The sequence below is a fragment of the Typopeltis vanoorti genome, chromosome 4 (genome assembly GCF_054136105.1).
Source record: "Typopeltis vanoorti isolate ZY-2024b chromosome 4, IOZ_Tvanoo_1.0, whole genome shotgun sequence".
Taxonomy (NCBI): Eukaryota; Metazoa; Arthropoda; class Arachnida; order Uropygi; family Thelyphonidae; genus Typopeltis; species Typopeltis vanoorti.
This window is the reverse complement of record NC_143552.1, coordinates 110,069,251-110,091,625: the sequence shown is the minus strand read 5'-3', so window position 1 is coordinate 110,091,625 and position 22,375 is coordinate 110,069,251. Positions and strand designations below refer to the sequence as shown.

General features: G+C 35.2%; 1 protein-coding gene across 1 annotated transcript; it reads left to right on the top strand.

The window, feature by feature from the left end:
• The first annotated feature begins 1,251 nt into the window (after positions 1-1,251).
• Positions 1,252-20,938, top strand: LOC150107603 (P-selectin-like). The gene is made up of 9 exons (XM_090392135.1): positions 1,252-1,312; positions 1,429-1,452; positions 14,832-15,002; positions 18,202-18,381; positions 18,712-18,891; positions 19,045-19,224; positions 19,982-20,161; positions 20,377-20,559; positions 20,736-20,938. The coding sequence occupies exons 1-9, from the start codon at positions 1,252-1,254 to the stop codon at positions 20,936-20,938; spliced, it is 1,362 nt and encodes a 453-aa protein (XP_090248261.1).
• Positions 20,939-22,375: the final 1,437 nt, after the last annotated feature.

Below are 22,375 nucleotides of genomic sequence, written 5' to 3'. Positions count from 1 at the left end.
TAATTACATCGCCATAAATCTAACGTCCTTTGACACTGATTAAAGTGTCGTGCAAAATTCGTTGCAGTTTCACGCTCTCTACCGACACCTACCTACTGTCTTTTAGTGGTCGATACAGCACAGGGTAATTTCCACTCTTTCTTCTGAGTTTCCGATGTTAGCAGACTTTATAAAGTATATCTGGAGCTAAAAAAAAAGTCAAACTATATTTTATAAAAATACTTTATTTTCTTGGTGTGCGAGATTTGGAGAAGTGTTTTATTAGAATAGCGTCGTTATGTCGGTCCAAGATTAATTTTTAAAATGGGAATGAATTTTGTTGAGATTATATTGATATTTTGATTAATGGAAGCATAGGTTCAACATGGAAAAGAGGAAAAAGAAAAAAGAAAATAAATTCACATTAGAAAGTGCATTGGGAGACTTTTTTTCACTTTGTTGCAATTCTGATATTCAGCTAACTTGAAAGATAAAATTGCTCTATTTAGAGATTTTCTCAGAGTTTGACGTAATCCCGAATAATTCGAGATTACATTTAAACAATTGCGTCTGACGTAATCCCGAACAAACAACGATTGTTTGTACTTCAGATGATCAGATGAGAATTTTAAGCAAATATGTTATCAAATATGATGAGGTCGACATTCACGATATCCTTAAATCCTTCCTATAGAAACTGTTGCTTAATTTAAAATAAACTGAAGTTTAATTCATTTTTCTACAATACTAATCAATATAATGAAAACAAACTTAATAATAATGATAATAACAATTGATTAACCAATGTTGTTCTAGTTAATCAAAGCCCTCCTATATAGCATTACGTATCATCTTACGAACTGTTTCGGTGAAATGCTTCTAAAGAGGGGGGGAAGGATCCCCCCCTCGACTGTAGTACTGACTGTCACACAAATAGAATTTATGGATACAATTTTGGCCCAACAGAGACGGATGCAACCAACCAAGTGTGTGGGACTCCACAAAGGCCAAACATCCACTTGAAAAGGACCTTTTGTGAACAGCCTAACACCGCAGCATCACACGTGGGGAAATCCAAACTAGGGCAGCAGGTAATAACGCGGGGGAGGGACAGGGAGGATATTGATGTGTGATCAGCTGTAGTTAAATAATGCGGCCACTGTGTAAGTGTTAAACTTCGGCGTACGACGTTAGCTATATAAAAAATATTTCTGCCTAATAACACACATTCTGTTGCCGTTCCACATTAGCTTTAATACGTAGTAAATGAAGATGGTTGAGAGCTCACAGTTTCCTTTAAGAATTGTCGTCGGAATTGTCGTTATCGTAGGAGGTAAGTACATTTGTAGTTTGTATCATTATTTGAATATTGATTGAATAGTAAAGATGTCGTAAACTATCTCTACAATCTATTAATTTTATGTTTAATTTTTGCTTTTTTCTCTCTAGTTATAAATGACGTCACAGCTAAAGGTATGTCTAGCTTGTTGTATAAAGTTTTTTACAATAATTACATTATTGTTTTCTTTATTTTTTATTTTGTTTTATTTTATGTATTTACGTATTTATACACAAACACGTGATAAAAACACGAATCTGTTGAACACTGCGAAATTCGAACTTTTCCTCCACCCGTTTCTGATACTGTCGACATGTTTAATTGATGTCGGTCTCTTAACGCAATGGGTAGCGTATACAACCATCAAGCTGCAGGTTAGAATCCTGCGTTGGCATGGATGTTTGTGATTGTTATTAGGTGGAAGATAGATTTCATCTTCCGTTATTAAACCACCTTGCTGCTTACTGGAGGCCTGAAGTGAATTGCAAAATTTCCATGTTTGGTCTTTACAGCAGGGATCTCGGATTGTTAGAAATGCAGAAAATATATACAATTAAAAAAAAATTTAAAAAATGCTCTTAATCTATCCATGGTACTAATGTATTACACGTTTACAATCTTTCTTGAGTTGGAGTCACATTAAAAAAAAAACAAATTCTCTATCCTTATACACTGAGTTGCCACAAAGTGTATAACAAGTATGCAAATGTCTTAAAATTGCATAAATCCACACTTTTAATAACCCTTTCGGTAAAGCTCTTTTACATATTTTCAACACTAAGAGTAAATAATGATCTTGATGATTTTCTTCACAAACTTTTACTACGACCTCTATTAGTAAGAAAATCACAAATATCCTATGCCCATGGTGGGATTCGAACCCGCGGTCTGCTGGTTAGAGCGCGGGTATGCTAACCACCTAAGCCAACTAGCAGGAAAACTTGCATTGCTCATATTAAAAGTTAAACCACAATTCTAATATTTTTTAATATCAGCTTAAAAAGCTCTTAATTTTAAGAACTGATGATGATGATGATGCTTCGCATTGTCATCATCATGTATTTTTTTCTTTGACTGCTGCCAAGTCTATAAAGCCAGCTTATGATGTGTGTTAAGTGTGTATCGACCAGTTTGCTCGAATATTAAATATGAAAGTAAATTAAATTAAAAAAAATTTGAAACTAAATCGCTTATGAATAAATTAAACAGATTAAACAACATGGGAGGTAATATCGAATCCTTAATGAGCCACTCCTAGCAATTCTTCTAAATACTACTTCCTCTCTATCTATCCATCTCCCCCGAAGGTGATTATCAATTCCCATTTGACATATTTTAATCATTAGAATCTTGTGTAGAAAATGATATCAAACTCTTTACTGATATCTAAAACATCGCATCATTATTTTCCTTACCTTAACCTTAGTTCATTCCATCTTCATCGTAAATAGGTAAACAGCATGTTTACAAACATGCTGTTTACAAAAAAAAATTAATTTAAAATCGAAGATATCCTTAGCAACGATTTTCTGCCGGACGAAAAAAAAAACACTCGACCTCAGTATGAGATTGGCCAATTCACCCTTCGATTGAAAATACCTGATAAAGGTTTCACACATCATGAACGGGATTCGAACCCGGGCCCTTATAACCAAATGGCTCGTCGCAAATCAACTAAGCGACGGAGGCTCTACTAGTGGAAAGTTACACTTAATCCATTTATTACAAATCAGTAAAAAGCTTTTCGGCTTAATTCATATCATGATTATGTTTTTCATATCCATCATAATTAATAAAAAAACACCTAGCATGAAATAAATTCATATCATGGTCGTACACTTTCTGTAGCTTTCTTTTTTCTTGCATTGTATTTCTTTGAGAAGGCAATTTCATCCAACAACAGGAAGGTTCATCCTACTGTTGGTGGTTTTTCCCTTTCAGTCGTTTTCGACCGTAGCCATTGCCCACAAGGGAAAAACTTAACTTCCGATTTATTATAAACTTAATTTCTAGGAATATATTATACAAGATTTCACTCTGTGCTCCCTATTTTGCATGAATAAATTTTATTAAAAACTGACCCTGAATTAATACTTCATAATTCACTTATTCTTTTTTTTTAATTCTACATTAATGTTTTCTAATTATTGCACTTCACCTTAGTTTCCTGCTCCTAAAGGGAAAAGCAGAGTTCCAGCGAACTGATATGTCCATCACTGAGTCATTATGAAATCCAAGCTCCTATTCCAGCGAGCCGCTCCACGTACATGTTGCTTTGGGTAACCGTCATGAAGTTGTTTTCTAATATTTATATCTAAGAAAAATTTAGATATAAATATTAGAGAGAAAAACAACCAATATTTAAAATACTTACTACTTTTATTTTATGTTTTATTATCAGCAGAGCGAAATCTGAGACATTTGCTTCGATTAGATAATAAAATAATCATTACCGGAATGAGGCTTTCATTTCCCGCTTAGCTCTAAATCCCTATCTCTATCCAAGTCCCGGTTCCTAAAATGTACCAAAGTAGTCCAAGGCAAAACCATTGAATGGCTCAAATTAAAATTTCCTCTTCTTACTTTCACTTACAGTATAGCCTGTGTGAACAGTAAAAAAATCAACGACGCGTTTAAGCAGTTTCTGCTATAAGCTTTCCTGCTGCTCAAATGGCAGTTGAGCCTCCTGGTGCCTCGCTAAGGCTGTCGCGAGTAACCTCTACCCTTTTTTTGTTTTCACCTCTTCTCTCTCTGCCGATGTCAAGATGTATGCTTCTCCTAAAGATGAAGCATACATCTTGACATCGAAATTACCTCCATATTATATAAGCTACCATACTCATTTGTTATCTATCCAACAGTGGCATCAAGTCTTTATCCAGCCTTTCTCTGATAAAGGAGATAAAATAGCAGCTACCCAACTACAGCTCGATTGTCTTGACCACCTCAGTATTCTCAGCAACTATCTTCTTCACTACTTTGGGATCCATCAGTTAATTATTGATCACCGATAAGTATTCCGCCATTCTTGTTCTACAAGAATCTACAGCAGACCTGCTAACAATACACACTTAAGACACAACATAAGGAAATATTTAGAGAAACTCAAATGGTTGCTCTTGATATTTCCAAGGCATTGGTTCAGTCTGACATCGAGGCCCTTTGAACAAGCTACCATCCTATGGCCTCCCTTCTGACCTTTGCGAATGGACTGTCAGTTCTCTCCGTTAGTTCACTGTGTGTCATGGTGGATGATTTCCTATCATTCCAGAGTTCTATACTCTTTCCCACACTCTTCCTCCTAAATCACTGACTCTCTCTCTCTCTCTGAGTTCAAATCTTATCCGTATCTTCTACTCTCTATTCCTCTTTTTCATTCAAAAAACTTTGAATTAATCAAATGATTCTAGCAAGATTCAACCTCTTCACCATTCTCAAGTGGGGGGGGTGAAGATATTCTAGAGATTTTCGATGTTATTAAGTTATAATCCTGTCTTTTCATCCGGAAGAAATAGTCATCTTCACTCACTTTTACTTTTGATAATGTTCCGATTTCTTTCAAGATCTGCTTACTATTCTTGGAACGACTTTCCACGTAGCTTATTTAGGCATAGACATCGCAGCCATAGTCTCTATGAGGTATGGATGTGTTAAAAGATATCACATCCATACCTCAAAAAAAAACGTAGTGTTTTCTTTCATTCAAAACATCACTTCTCTCCTGCTCAACTCTTAACACTTTATAAATCTTAAATTCGAGCCTTTGAATATTGAGAACAATATTCAAAGGTTGAATATTGTTCTGATGTTGAATATTATGATGAACATGGATTCATCATACATTGGTCATAAAATGCAAAAAGAAGGTGGTAGTAGTAGAGTGATAGTCAGAGGAATGATTTCCTGGTATTCTTTAGATCCTTGATACCAAAAAGATAAAGATTACCTTTATCCTTTTTGAATGATTGAAACACTCTACTGATAAATAATAGACGATTCCAAAAGTGCAATTCCGTCAAGTATTACCAAGTATTATATGTTTAGCCGATTCGGAGTACATCGACATTATATGAAATTTAAAAAAATGTGCTCATTCTAATCTGTATCTAATCCAAATCACCCATATATGCAATGACTTCAGTGTTATTTATATCGCAACAATTACATTTACATCATTACTAGTGCTTGATACACCAAATTCAGGTCATTTTTCCATTCTAGTTTTTATGTACAACTTGTATCTTCTCATCAATCCTTCTACGTATATTAACAAAAGAGAACACATTACAATATATACAAACCGTACTTTGTTCTATTTTTGAGAAACAAATTATTTATTCTGCGAAATTTGTTTGTGATGTCTCTCATCATCAAGAAACAACATCTCTGACACTTCTCGTTGCCTTCAACATGTCATTATTACGTAAATGAGCAAACGAAAATCACAATATCTGACAGATGTCCCAATTCGAGTGCCTTGCATGCCATTTATGTGTTTCTCGTTAAGTAGTCACAAGAATTGGAGAAAGCTACCATTTACACTCCCTCGCTTGAAGTTGGAAGTGCACGCCAGTCGTTTTGTTAGTTGTGGGTAGTTGAATGTATTCATGGCGATGATCAGGATGTTGATTCATCTGTGTGTGCGTGACACGTGCGCTGTTTAAGCAGATGTGTCGTGATGGAAGGCGGATTCGTCCAAACACAGAATTGTGTGACGATGAATCGTATAGTTTCGCAATGAGAGAAGAAATTATGGGATGCATTTAAATATGAACATCACCAGGATGTGATAGTTCGTTGTACCGCTACAATGCATGCAAGTCATTTTTAGCTTTTATATACTTTTCTCTTTTTTTTTCTCGTTTCCTTTTCCTCTTATTTGATTCAGTTTCATCCTTTTTTTTTTTCGTTTTCAGTATTATAACAAAATATTTTATTCTTTAATACATTATTAAAACAGTTTACAAAATCTTACAAATTCTCAGGAAATATGTAATTGAATTAGAATGGATCAATAACATCAACATCAAATTTTATACAATATTCAAGATATTGGTATCTTTTTTTTGGTACTAATGATACAAAGATAAAAATATTACAAATATATAGATCAAGAAAATCATTATTATTTATTTAATTTATATATATTATTATTTATACTATACGAGAAATATATTTCATAATTTATTATAATTTGTTTTATTTAAATGATATCACACGTATTGTATTGAGTTCTCTCCTTACGTAGTCAATCTCGTTGGCTGTTAGTTGTTACACTTTAGTGGTATATTGAGACATGAATTTTATGAAATCCTTGTACTACGTTAAACCTATTTTGGAATAAAATGGTCTAAGGCAGGGGTCGCCAAACTTCTTTGACCGTCGACCCCTTCAGGAGTTTCTTGACTTTTTATCGACTCCCTCTATTTTACTGTTACGTAATTATAATAGGACAAGAAAAAAAGACGCTTACGTGAGTTTTTAGATTGTTTATTTTAGAGTTACAGTGTTTATTGCATGTATAATATTATTATATTGGCTTAACATCAAAGGGATACGTTTTTGTTTTTGACGTCCTTCTTAACATTACATATTTGATAGGAGGAATAAATAATATCTAAAATATATTTATATAAAACCACCTACATCCCTTTATTGGTAAATACGTCATTTTGGCCTACTTGATTGGCCTCCGTAACTATTTTCATGACCTTGCTCCATCTTACAGGTCCTATTCATGTCACTGTTCCCACGATTCACTCTTAATTGCGTTATCATTCAGGATGGAGGTAATCCAAGTTAACCGAATTAAATATTACCCGTACAATGATGTCTTATATTTTTCTATTGATCCCTGTCCCGAATCGAACCCTAACAATGTTATATCGACCACTTTGGCGACCACTGGTCTAATGTCTGCTATCAGAATGCTGCTTGAACATTGGCTTAAACTTATATAATATGTCAAACGTATATTGAATAGAATGCGTAAAATGTGAAAATAATAAATGTGCAATCTTTAAACACCCTAAGATTTACTTCATAAATGACCAATATAAGAATGACGTAAAATTTTCTTAAAATTTTGGTTCTCGGAAATTGGGAGAAGAATCGACCGTGAGATGCGGTGATTACTACCCTTGGAGGGTAATGGATGGCAATGCTGTAGCCAATGAAGTTCTAACTGAGGTTCGGCTATTGCTGTTACCCTCCTGCTATGATCAGAGCTTTAATAGCTCAATAACACCTTATCCCTATACTGTCCTCTACAGATAACGGGGAAGATGAAAAGCATTCTTGCTTCGCCCCTTTAAGGGCTTAAAATTTAGAAAGAATCAACCGTGAGATGCGGTGATTGGATGGCAATGCTGTAGCCAATGAAGTTCTAGCTGAGGCTCGGCTATTGCTGTTACCCTCCTGCCATGATCAGAGCTTTAATAGCTCAATAACACCTTATCCCTACACTGTCCACCACAGTAAACGGGGAAAATGAAAAGCATTCTTGCTTTTCCCCTTTAAGCCAGTCCTTATAAGGACTTAAAATTTAACACCGCGTTGTGGCCGGGATAAGAATAAGAATAGCTCCACTGTAGCCCATGCATATCGTACGAGGCGACTAAAATGGGTACCCAGGGTGGGTGGGGATGCTGTAGCCAATGAAGTTTTAACTGAGGTTCGGCCATTGCTGTTACCCTCCTGCCATGATCAGAGCTTATAGCTCTATATTACCACATCCATACATTTTCTTCCACAGATAACGGGGAATATGAAAAGCATTCTTGCTTCACCCATCTAGTCAAACAAAAACCTTAAAATTTAAAAATGAATAATATAAATATGAAGTCTCTTTATCTTTTATAAAATAAATGATGAAATAAAGATAAAAACAAAGCAAAAAAACTGTGTGTGAGGTATTTTGAGCTTATTTGTCATTTCAGAGCAAAGGTGAATGAATGGTAACAATGAGCAACATGTGAAATTGCAGTTTCAGAACAGAATATAAAAAGAAATTAATCATTTTTATTATTTAAAATTCTAATGCTAATTCTCAAACTCTTTTTCACTTTTTATAATTAGCGCTCTATTTTTATATATAAAATGTAAAAAAAAATACATTTATTATTTATCTTAATATTATATTTGGATATGATATGGATTTGGATAAGTTATTTATTTTATTTTTTTTTGGATTTGAATTTAGAAATTCAGAAATATTAATCTCTTAATTTGCTATTTATTTTCTTTTGCTTTATTTATTTACAGTTTTATATATTTTCATGTTAAGTTACTCGTTTAAATTATTTTTACTTACTTTTTATTTACTTACGTTTATATCTTTTCATGATATTTATTTATAACTATTTCTGTTGGTGTATGAGTGTGCTTGCATTTATACATAACAACAGCATAATGAGCTCTTTGCTGCATGTTTTCCTTAAACTAATTCTACTTCTCATTCAAATCCTTGTATGTCTTTCATTGAAAGAGATTCTTAAATTCAAATCCTGTAATTAATATAAATAACTTTATTAGGCCTTTCTAAGTCAAGTTACACTGCCCTGACTTCGAATGCGAATGGCTGAATATATCTCACCGATATAAAAAACCTCTCCATATTCCAGATTTTTCCGACAGGTAGCGCGTCACATCACAAGCACAAATGTCTTCCAGAAATAGTGGCCAGGCCATGATAAAAATTTCATGTTAACGCACTGGCTCTTTCATTTACCAAATTTCATTTTCCACCGGATCCCAGAGATGCTTTGGGATGTGGTGGAATGCGATGTTTCAAAAGGTAAGTTCACAGCTGATTGAAGAGGCATCGTGTCTGATTGCGACAGTAAAACAAGAGCATTTTCAGATCTGAAGCTGATGTTAATGAGCAGCGAAGTATTTTCGAAGGGATTACAGCGGTGTTTCAACAAGCTATTACGTATGTATCACTTACCCAATACACTTCGTTCAGTGTGTAGGTTAGGCTACTGCAGCGTTAGTGGAAAGAATTGACCAGGATTTATCCATTTCCATAGTTTAAAAAAAACGAGGATATGAATGTAAAAGGTACCGTAGAAATCGAGCATTTTAGCTGAAGTGTTTCATTCATATATTCTTTTCCACATCGTCAGCCACTTTCAACAAAAAATTAGTATGTAATAAAAACTGTTTAATTTTTTATTAAAATAGTATATATATATATATTTTTTTTCTCTGCATAAGGGTCAAAGCTGTATAATTGAGAGGAGACCTCCACATAGCCTTTAAAGGAATGCGGAGAACTGATCAGTGCTTCTGACCTAATGTTCAATCCTCACCATCTCGTGGTGCACCCTGTTGGGTATCTACCTGGATACTGAACGAACGAGGATGGGCTGGCAATTTGGAATTTAGCCGACCAAATTGTATACATATTGGTTAAACCAAAATACAAAATGATGGTACAACATGACAAAATTCCATGCCGGCTGGGGTGTCGCCCGGTTAAACAAGGCCCCCGTTGTTTCCCCAGGGAACTAGGGCGAACAGCGAAAAGTCAGCTACTGGAACAAATCTGAAAACACACCCCAACTCAACATCACCAGAGTTAAAGATCGGTACTATCAATATAAGAAGCCTGAATGGCAAAGAAATGGAGCTAGCGGAGGAATTAGATAAGTACCAGATCGACATAATAGGGGTGACTGAAACAAACAAAAAAAAACTGGCGAATTCTTTCTGAGCAATAAATACAAAATGTTATATTCAAGAAATGACAATCAAAGAAAAGATGGAGTAGCCATAGTATTCAACACAAAATACGAGGCTAATCTTCTTGAATGGCAGTCAATCTCAAGTAGAGTAATGTGGGCAAATATGAGAATGGGGAACTGGACAATGAGACTTATTTGTGCCTATGGTCCCACAGAAGGTTCTACTAAGGTAGAAGTGGAGGAATTTTTTGACGCTCTAGAAAAAGCAACTGACACAATGAAAAAGGAAAAGTTGTTCCTAGTTGGGGATCTAAATAGTAGAGTAGGAAGTGATGGTGAGACATACAAATATATTTTGGGAAAATTTGGAGAAAAGAGCAAAGCTAATAATAATGGCAAATATCTGTTGGATTTCTGCTCAGGACATGGATTGGTTATTACTAACACCATGTTCCAACATAAAAATGTGCACAAATTCACATGGAGAGAAGAGGCAAGGAATAAGAAAAGTCTCATTGACTATGTTATTGTTGATAGTGATGTTTTCTCCCTGGTGCAGGACACCAGAGTGTTCAGAGGATTTGAAATTGGAAGTGATCACTATTTAGTCTTGAGCAGGATAAAATTGAATTTCATATTGAAAAGAATAACATGTAAGAAAGTTTTAAAGCGAATAAAAGTTGAGCAGCTCTCAGATGTGAACTGTAGACTAAAATACACAAAGATTATTGAAGGAAAAATGAAAGAGTTTGAGAACAGGAACCAAACCTTGGAGATTCAGTGGGAAGCCTTGAAGAAAACCCTGATTGATTCAGCTAGAGAGGCATGTGGTGAGGTTGTCTGCAAGGATAGAAAAATCAGAACTCCATGGTGGACAAAGGAAATTAAAGAGGCAGTGAAGGAAAAGAAGAAAGAATATCAAACGTTCCTGGCAAATAAGTCAGCTTGTGCTCTTAGAGAATACAGAGACGAATGTAAGAAAGCTAAACAGTGTGTAAAACTAGCTAAACAAAAGTCATGAGAGGACTTTGGCAAGAACATAGAAAATAAATATCAAGAAGGTGGCAAAATATTCTGGAGGTTGTTGAAGAAGCTTAGGAATGGAGGAAAGAGTGCTGTAAAAGGAGTTAGAGATGATAAAGGTGACATGAAAACAGGAGAAAAATATATCCTTGAAATATGGAGTAATTACTTTGAAAAACTGCTAAGTGAAACAAGCAGTGATGACAGCACAGTGATAAAAACACACTGACCAGGCATGCAGTCAGGAATACATATCCATACTTGAAGTAGAAAAAGCCATCAAAGGCTTGAAATGTCGAAAGGGCAGGAGGAGTAGATGATATTCGACCAGAAATGCTGAAGTATGGTGGTATAAAAGTCTTACAGTGGCTGCACTGCATAGTTCAGAAAGCCTGGACAGAGGGACGAATTCCAGACGATTGGAGTGGAGCTCTCATAGTACCCATATGTAAAAAGGGAAATAAAACTGAATGTGAGAATTGCAGAGGTATATACCTATTGAGTGTTCCTGTTAAGATATATGCAAGTATACTTGAGAAACGGTTGAGAAGAATTGTGGAAGAAAAGCTTGGTGAAGAACAAGCTGGATTCAGGTCAAATAGAGGCTGTCAGCAAATCTTCACTTTACGACAAATAGTGGAGAAATCATGGAAATATAACAAAGATCTGTATTTAAGTTTTGTCGATTTGGAAAAGGCATATGACAAGGTGCCAAGAGAGAAGCTATTCAAAATGCTGCAGTTATATGGTGTCAATGGGGCATTACATCAAGCAATACTTAGTCTTCATTTGAGTTGTAAGTCAGCAGTTAGAATTGAAGGAAGTACAGGAAGATGGTTTAATGTTAAATCTGGTGTGAGACAAGGATGTACATTATCCTCTCTATTATTCATTACCTATATGGATCACATTATGAAGGAAAGTGGTATTAAACATGATATCAGAATTGAAGATGTCAATGTCAGCTCTTTGCTTTATTTGGACGATGTTATACTTCTAAATAAATCTGCTACAAGTCTGCAAGATTCTCTGACTAAATTGAATAGCTGTTGTAATAGATATGGTATGAAGGTCAGCAATAAAAAGACAAAGAAAATGAAAACAGGCAGAATCATTGAAAATATCAACTGTGTTGTGAATGGAGAACCTGAGGAAGAAGTAAAACATTTCAGCTACTTAGGCACGATTTTTAGTGAAGATGGTAACTTAAATATGGAAATAGACAACAGAATCAACAACGCTGGTATGGTAGGAAGTCAGTCGAATAAATTCATATGGAATAAGAGAGAAATTAGTCGGAACACTAAATTAGCTGTATAGAAGACAGTGTTCAAACCAGTTTGAACTTATGGATCTGAGAGCTGGGTCAGAAGTAAAACACTTGACCAAAGACTAGAGACTGCAGATATGAGAGTCCTGAGAAAGATTAGGGGCACGAACAGATGGCATCAATGGCAATATCATATTAAAAATGAGGATATTAGGAAAGGTTTTGACATTGTCAGCATCCAGGAATGCGTTAGAAGAGCTAATCTCAGGTGGTATGGTCACTTAAACAGAATGGATGAGGAAATATTAGCAAAGCAAGTGTTCTCTCCCAGGTTGGCAGGAAAACGACCCAGAGGAAGACCAAGATATAGGTGGATTGATACGGTACAAAGTGCCTTAAATGATAAAAATATAAGATCTGATAATGTTGAAGTCTTGACAAGTAATAGACTGATTTGGAGGAAAATTGTAGATAGGAAGTTAGTAATGATGTAAATTTTTCATGTAGTACTATCATATCCTGTACACTCCTTGAGGGTGCATGGCAGGAATTTGATGATGATGATGATATTTCTCTGCATAGTTTTCTCTGCATTTCCTTCAAAACTAACTAAGTTTCTCATCCATATAAAAGAACTGATTTAGTACATGCATTAAATATTTTTAATTTTGTATTTGTGTGAATATTTTTCATTTTCCATACTGTACTACTAAGCTTAGCATATTATTATTATTATTATATCACACCTCCAGGGAGTCCAAAGACTCATCTAGGGAGGACATCTACTCTACAACTCTTTGTCTCACTGCTCCACCAACCTTCATCTAACACCAACGCCATCTACATTTGCATTACTTGCCTTTTGAATCCTTATGTCAACATCTCTAATTGCTCCTCCATCTGCAGATAAAACACTGCCAAGATATGTAAAATGTGAAACAGTTTCGATTTTTCCATTTTCAATTGTACTTGGTGTCTTGTTGTTCACATTTGTTCTCATTTCTTTTGTTTTGTTTGTATTTATTTTCAAACCGACTTACAGTGATTCTTTTTTCTAATTGGTTAGTTTGGATATTCGCATCTCTGTGAGCAATTAGGCATACATCATTTACATAGTCTAGATTACCCAAAGTTTTATTTATTTTCCATGATAGTCCTTTGGCATGTCTCATTGCTGTCTGTTCTAGAACTTGATCTAGCACCAGTATAAATAATAACGGAGATAGCAGACATCCCTGTCGCACTCCAGATACAGTTTGAAAGGGTTGTATCAGACATCCATCATGCAGCACCTGACAATGGAATTTGTTATATCCTTCCTGTATGAGGTTTATTATCTTCTGTGGCATTCCTTTGTTTTGAAGTGCGTTCCACACACAATCTCTAGCAATGAAATCGAAGGCATAATCCACAAACAGCAAATATAAAGGAGGATTAAATTCACCGAGTGTTCGATTATTATTCTTAAGGGGTTAAAATGGTTTATACATGATCTACTGGCCTAAAACCAGAATAAATTTGCAGAAATGCTTCCTGGTGACACATAGCAGGTTTATGCCCCTCCAGTTAGTACAGTTTCCGAAAATCTTCTTTCTTTGGCATTTTTACCATTATTCCTGTATTCCAGTCCCTAGGAAATGTCTCTTTTTCCCAGATATCTTGGAACAGCGGGTAGAGCATATTTGCGATTGTTGTCGTGTCAGATTTTAGAACCTCTGCTGTGATACAATCATGTTCTGCCGCTATCTCGTTTTTCATTTCTTTAATATCTTTTCCTTTGGTGGGTTCGCTTGTGTATGGAATAAAAAATTTAACCAGCATATCTGAAGTGAAAAAACTCGACCACTTTTGTGTGAGACCGACCGCGATTAACTTAGTCATTGTAAAGGTTATTTGCCTTCTAGAATTAGAATGTAAAGATGGAATTAGAACCCAAATCTTTCTAAAAGTACGGCCTCATCGAAACCTGCTGAGCTACGGAGACTAGTCTTATGTCTTACACCGGTAACGTTTTTGAATATCTTTCTCAGAAAAATTCTAGCTGAAAGCAACGACTTTCTGTGGAGGAAACATAATCGACCGTGAGATGCGGTGATTAATACCCTTGGATGGTAATGGATGGCAGTTCTGTAGCCCAATGACGTTCTAACTGAAGCTCGGCAATTGCTGTTACCCTCTTGCCATGATCAGAGCTTTAATAGCTCAATAACAACTTATCCCTACACTGTCCTCTACAGATAACGGGGAAGATGAAAAGCATTCTTGCTTCTCCCCTTTAAGCCAGTCCTTACAAGGACTATAAGCAACAACTTTCTGCCTTGTTTTTTCAAAGAATAAAACTGCAAGGAGAATGTGAAGGAGTTGCGTGTACTAATAATCTTCTGAAAACGAACAATTGATGAAATCATCATTTCAATTATTTTTAATTAATTTCTTTTTGAGGAAGATCCAAGTTGTTGTTTTTTTCATTATTTCAAATGATAAAATCAATTATCTTTCTTAATTTAATCTTACTTGGAATTCTTATTTCTAGTGCGATGTCAGAAACTGTTTTCACCTAAAAATGGGCATACCATAGGACCATGTCGGAGATTTGTAGGAGAACAGTGTAATTTTGCCTGTCGAGCGCCATATGCGTTGCGTGGAAGCAGTGTTCGTACTTGTCTCGAGGATGGAACGTGGAGTGGAACTCCTGCTTATTGCGGTAAGTTGGAAGTGCTTTGATCACACTTAAAGAAGCGAAATTTAAATAAATAAATAGTACTTGCATTTTGAGTTGTATAAATCAGAGGTCGCCACTGTTGAGAGAATTATTTTCAGGTTTATATTGATTTTGTGTAAATCTCCTGAGAACGGGGTAGAATCAAAATAATCCATTTAAAATGGAATTAACAACTATTTAAAATTAGTTAATTTTAATTATATACTATATATAAAATAATAAAATAATTTATGTAAAATTTATATATACAGTTATAGAAATAGAAAGTGTATTAAATCTAAATGAATTTTATTAATATACCCTTTTTCTTTATCAATACTGATTTTATTATTATGAATATTATGAATGTTTATTAGATAGTCCTTTTTAAGACTTCCAGGGTAACAAATGGCAATACTGTAGCCAATGAAGTTTTAACTGAGGCTCGGCTATTGCCGTTACCCAGCCATGACTAGAGCTTTTTAGCTCAATAACATCTCACCCACACAGATTTTCTTCATTCAGATGATGGGATAAAGAGTCAAGGACAGTCCATCGCCCAGTTCTTTTAAGAACTTTAAGAACTTAATTTTTTGTCGGTGGTTGGCTGAAGATCGACCGTGATATGAGCCGATCGAATACCTTGGAGGGTAATGAATTTTTTTGGTGGTTGGCTGAGGATCGACCGTGAGATGCGGTGATCAAATATAACCTTGGAGGGTAATGAATGGCAATGCTGTAGCCAATGAAGTTCTAACTGAAGCTCGGCTATTGCTGTTACCCTCTTGCCATGATCAGAGCTTTAATAGCTCAATAACACCTTATCCCTACATCGTCCTCTACAGATAACAGGGAAGATGAAAAGCATTCTTGCTTCGCCCCTTTAAGCCAGTCCTCTTAAGGACTTTTTTTTGTCTATGATTGATTGTTGTATAAGTTACTTTTTTACTACGATTATTTGAATGAAATACTTCATTAAATATCAGATTTGGTGTTAAGTAAAGGAATTTAATGTCAGATTTTTTCCCTGACCCACACATGTATTCCTCCCCACCTCACGCACGGTACTATTATTGTATGTGGGAGCCTCTCGGATATGGGAACAATAGAAACATTAAGGGATCTAGAAGAATTTTCTCATTTAAATGATATCGTGAAATTTGTATATCGAGTAATTATATATTTCATAGTGCACGGTTGACTTAAAGAATCCACTCATTTAAATTGTATATTTTACAAAGACCAATAAAACAGATTCAATGTGGACAATAATGAAATGCAGTTGATTTCGAAAGACTGCATACAAAGTATATAAACTGTGTACAGAGATAACTCTATGTTCGCTGCGACATGAAAAGATTATGGAGCTGTAAAATACATTAGATCCAAGCACAAAAATAAGTATTTCATAAAAATCACAAAAAATACAAAATAAGTAATGTCGTTTCAAAATAATAGATGTACTTGTAATAAGTTTAAGAAATAACCTTTTTTTTATTAATATGATTCTAGTGAATTGCGACATGACATGCCTTGAATATAACAGTACAGAAATTGTAACAAGCCAGTCTAAATTAACCAAACGCTTTAGTTAGCCCATCGAAAAATAATCATGCAAAATATAGTTTAGGATATTTTAAGATGTTCTATTCTTATTTATGATCACGAGTTTTTTAATCGTTTCTGTTTATAATTTTAATACAGAGCTTTCCAAATGCAGTAACTGTCAGGGATCGTGTTCGTCCCTTTATGCACCCCCCAATGGAAGAATGGAAGGTACTTGCAATCCAGGCTATCCAGGTGATTCCTGTACGTTTTATTGCGCCAGTGGATACGTACTGTTGGGGTCATCGCAGGTCACGTGTCTAGCAGATGGTCGGTGGACAAGTCAGCCTCCCCGATGTCAACGTAAGTAGCATAAAGGGAAAAGATAAATCGAATCATCTCATACTTTCTCTCTTTTAGTTAGCCCAATGCTTATCTGTTAAACGGGTTTCTTTCCAAGCTGAATTAGTGCTCTGATAATCCTTTATATTAGAAACAAAAGTGTAGCTAAAGTTCTAAATAATGTACATTTGTAACTATAATTAAGTATTACTAATTGTTAGTTAATCGATGACTGAATCCATTAACATAAATAAAGTAAATAAAAGAGATCTGTCTGATTCGAAGTGAATATTATATCAACGACTTCTTATGATAGCTACGAGTAGTTCATAGATTTAAAAAAAAAACAACTAAGAATGATTTAAACATTCACTTCCAAATTATTATTGGTAAAATTCCGATATCCTTTAGTATTCTGAAACACAAAAAGACTAAATGATGAATTTGTAATTTTGAGATAAGTCGTGAAGAACTTTTCTTAGTTCTTCACGAAAAAGATCGGGAAAAATTCCTATAAGGAAGACGTTGAAGGCAAAAATACCTTTTTCGTTACAATTGTTTTCTGTTCTTTTCATTTTGAATTTATAATAGCCTTCTCATTTTTGCACACTTCGTTTCTATATTTTATTTCTTTTTCGTCCTTTTATTTGAAACTAAGATTCTTCATTCAGTTAAACACAATTCCATGTTTATTTATTTTCCGTCCTTCGTTTCATTTTTCTTTTACTAAGATTTATTTTTTATAACACGCTTTACAAATTTAGAACACAGGCAATATTCTAAATATATCAACATGATTTATTTTACATTTTGATAATTATTATGAATAAATGATTATTAAAACCGTTGCAGTGTATTATATCTTTATAATATCCTTCACAGTAGTAGATCTTTGGTAACTATATTTTTTTCTAATTCAAATCTTATTTTATATTATCTTTTTAGATGGGGTGACTGTTAGAATCGCTTGTCCTTTCTTCGTCAGTCTGTAAGAGCACGTGACTGCAAAGCAAGAGCATAAAAATTTGCTGTTCGAAATATCTACGATCGATCTAGTCATCCTAATTTTAGCGCTTAAATTAATATACATGTGACGTCACCAAGTAAGGATGACGTCACTGTGACGAAATAGACTTCGGTTGCTTGATATTTTTATCTGGAATAATTCCATTGTTAGAAATTGACCATAATTTACTTTTCGTAATTCGCAAAACCCGAGATCATTCAGTAATCCGGAAATACGTCATTGTTAACTTCCTGTTATTATACTGAATTATCAAACATTGATGATGCTGAATTAATAATTAATTTTCAGGTGCCGTGTGCAGCGATACGATTTCCATTTCGGACGGGTCAATCGCCAGCCAGTGTACCCAGCAGCATGGTGTGAAAGTATGTCAATTTTTTTGCGAACAAGGTTATCGTCTAAGGGGAAGTTCTGTGCTGACGTGTACAGAGACAAATGGATGGAGCGAGGAACTTCCCGTGTGCGAGAGTAAGTGACGTCTATTTGTTAGAAATACATCATGTGAAAACGTGTTTATCTTAATGTAATACAAAAAAAAAACGAATAACAGCCTTTTTTCTCTTCTTGTTCGTTTATTCCCTTTTCATTTCTCTCTCTCTCTCTCTCTCTCTCTCTCTCTCTAATATCTCTTTCGCTCTCTTTTTCGAGCCTTATTTCTTCATTATTTTCTCATTATTTACCTTTGCTTCATCTCTCTCTCTCTTTCTCCATCTTATTGTGAATTATGATCGATGCGAATACAATTCAGCTTCCTCCTGTTATCCCGCTCTAATTCCTCTTCCGTCCGCTTCCTTGTAGGCATCACTTGCCCCAGCATCAACCTTCCAGATGGTTCTCTTGTCAATGACGAGTGCCTTTCCCGTCGATATGGAGAAATATGTCGCATAAGTTGTATGAAAGGATATCGGCTGACTGGAACAGCTAGCATCATTTGTCAAGAAAACGGAATGTGGACTGCAGCTCCGCCTGTCTGTCAAAGTAAGTACCAACAATATGCACTTGAGATTCAAATAATTTTCACTATTTTAGTTGTCGTTTAAAACTATAACATTTTAACACCTATATACCAAATACAACAAGAAGGCAATAATTTTTTTTTAAATTAACGAATATGTTCAATTATTTTCGTAGGAATTACTTGTGCTAACATTACAACACCACGAGGTGGCACCTTAAGTGGGGAATGTCGACCAGGATTATACGGACAAACATGTCAAGTATACTGTAAAGACGGGTACAATCTGGTTGGTAAACCAATACTCACCTGCCAAGAAAACGGAGTTTGGTCATCTTCCCGTGCTAGTTGTCAACGTAAGTGTTGGATATTTTAGTCTGTTTCTCCTAAAAAAAAAAAAAAAACTGAAGAAATGTGAAAAAAAATTTCAATACCATTATCCTTGCAATGAAAAAATAATGTCAAGTTGCAATCTAAAAATAATATTATTAGACTATTAATGCGAATAAGAGAGAGAGCGAGAGAGAAAGGGGGAAGAAGAAATTCTTAAACGAATAATGAAAGAACAATAAAGAGAGAGAGAGAAAGAAAGAGTGAGAGAGAGATGATTGCAGTCACCGAAGCTTAGAGCAACCCAAAAAGTGAGAAGAATTTAAAAGAAAATTGGAAAATATATAATCTACCGATTTCCATTACTCGGTCATTGCAAATTAAAAAGATATTATCGGGAAACCCTAAGGGGAAGAACTTCCCTGAGCTCAGAGACATTTCGAAAGAAGATCCTTATGACGTCATATAACATGAGGAAAAAATCGCCCTTCTCTAGTATGATTTATTAGCTTTCTTCGTGTTTATCTTTATTTCATTGACGAAGGTCACCCTGAAAAATAAGGATTTAACCCATTTTATTTTAAAATAAAAGAAATAAATAAATAATGGAAAACAAAATGAATGAAACCAACATGCCGTATGTTCAAATTCCAGCGTGGCGTAGATGTTGGCTATGAGATTTCAACTTTTTGTTAAAATATTAAAAATGTTTGTAAAATCGCAAAAGAATTTTATATATATATATCATAAGAAAGTCTAATGTCATTACTACGTTTATTACAGGAATTAAATGTCCTCGTATTAGCACGCCACCTGACGGTCATTTGGAAGGGAAATGCAATCCAGGCATTTATGGATCAACTTGCCGTGTTATCTGTAAAGATGGTTTCTCTTCGAGTCAGACTGAAGAATTAACATGTCTGAAAAGTGGAAATTGGTCTTCTTCTATCCCTCAATGCGTTCGTAAGTAACAAACTGTAACCTGCAATCAATCATATGGTTTCATTTTCTAAACTTGTCAGGTGTTTTTATCTCTTAATACACTGATTTTATACTATTAATATTTTATATGACAATCTGATGCTCTTATTTTAGTATATGATGCAGATATATTTCAGAATAGCTTTTTAATAGTTTTGAACCATTGCGACCAATTTTAATTTTATTATCTTTTGAAGGAAATGTGTGTGCTAACTTGGCTGCTCCTCAAGGAGGTGCCCTTTCTGGTTCCTGCTCTCCAGGCGTCTTCGGCAGCACGTGCACTCTCAGCTGTCACGAGGGATACCGACTGATAGGAAATAGTCCAACTGTGAATTGTACGCACAATGGAATATGGCATCCAGCGCCACCTATTTGCCAGAGTAAGAACTGCATGGTTGAAATATACAAAATGTATTTTATTTTTAACATTTTGTTTCTTAAAAGTTGCTGCTGTGCGCATTTGTAATTAAAATTATATAATGTTTAATATATTTTACAATTTAAAATAATATTTGACTCCCCACACTTTTTAATAATGAATACATGTTCTCCATAGGAATTTCGTGCGCTGCTATACAAGCACCTACTGGTGGAAAGCAACAAGGTGTGTGCTCTCCTGGCTATTTTGGACAAACGTGCACCCTGACATGTAATGCTGGCTATAGACTTCAGGGCACTGCCACTATACAGTGTTTAGGAACAGGGACTTGGTCTGCAGCAGCTCCTTCTTGCATAAGTGAGCAAAATACGTGTATTTAGATTACTCTCTAAAATAAGTTATGAATCGCTATGTTAATATGTCTGTTTCAGGGCATGTTTTACTTTCTGCCTGCACACTTCGATTTTTCTAGGATCAGAAATACCTCCTAGATGGCACCACTAAATGTGCTTCAGTGTGCGCTTATAATGCAGTGAAATTAACTGTCCTAGAAACGAGATATAAAACACGTTGCTGTTTCGTATCCAACCACAGTTTAATTAAAATTGTGTGTGTATACATACTTTTGTATAAAATGCTAAAATTAAAATGTATTTTTATTAAACCGTTTTATTTACTGTGACTAAGTTGTTTACCCATAACGGGAAGTACTATATTGTAATGTATATATTACATTAAGTTAATGTAATGTAATATATTACATTATATTACAACCACAGTTTAATTAAAATTGTGTGTACAATTAGAATTATATATTTTTGTATGAAGTGCTAAAGTTAAAATGCAGAATGGGAGTTCATATCTTTCGTCACTAGCCTATGGAGTCTAAAAGTTGTGCTGAGGGTCAGCAGATAGTGAGAGGGGAAGAGAAAATGGTAGAGTAGGATAGTAGCAGGGTAATAAAGAGGCCTCAGTCGACCTGCTTGGCCACATAACCTATTAAGAGGTCTGTGGCCAAACAGATCTGCCGACATCCGTTCTTACAGCCTTCGACTGTCAACCATCTCTGCAGATGTTTGACAAACGAAAAAAGCAAAACCAAATAAAAGAGAAGACAAAATAAACTAAAGACAAAAAAAGGACAAGTGAATTTCAAATTTGGAACTAAAACGAAAGGGGGAAGAGCCTGGTCCGAGTGATGCATCCCACAAGGAGCTGCACCGCCTGCAGCCTTCGCAGCTCGGGTTCTCAGGTCCACCCCCTCCTGTATGAACTAAAGACTAGTGAAACTATGCAAAGGAATCCACGGGGTGGTTATTGGACCTTTCATTAAGTAGGACACGGTTTGATTCTTCCTGCTTCCGTTTGTTATGGGCTGTCAAGGCGTCTTCGGCCAACTTACTTCCCCGGGACATATTTATCGAGGAAAGAGTTCTAAAACAACCTATTTCCGCCTCTTCTTCTATGTCCAGAAGTCCCATTACTTGCTCGGGAGTGATCTCACTTATATCCTCTATGAATAGGTCACCCCATTTCGCACTCACTACCTTAGGACCATTTTTGCCAGTGAGGAGGAGTACATGTTCCCCTATTTTTTCTACCGCTTTTTTGAATTTTTCCAATATCATGGGGGTTTCTTTTAAGAGATGACTTAAGGTTTTACCTGCTTTTGCATGGGAGGGAGGGGGTTTCTTGGTAGGCGATCTCTGTTTCTTCTGGCGTAATGTTATCTGATTTTGGCTTTTTTGTTTCCCCCCTTCTACTCGGCTTATTGGTCGTTTGGATGTGTTGTTGGTTGTTTCCATTTTTTCCTGCTT

Coding starts and splice junctions, on each gene's coding strand:
- LOC150107603 (XM_090392135.1), top strand. CDS start 1,252: ATGGTTGAGAGCTCACAGTTTCCTTTAAGAATTGTCGTCGGAATTGTC. Junction 1,453..14,831: donor AAATGACGTCACAGCTAAAG/GTATGTCTAGCT, acceptor TCTTATTTCTAG/TGCGATGTCAGAAACTGTTT. Junction 20,560..20,735: donor AGCGCCACCTATTTGCCAGA/GTAAGAACTGCA, acceptor TGTTCTCCATAG/GAATTTCGTGCGCTGCTATA.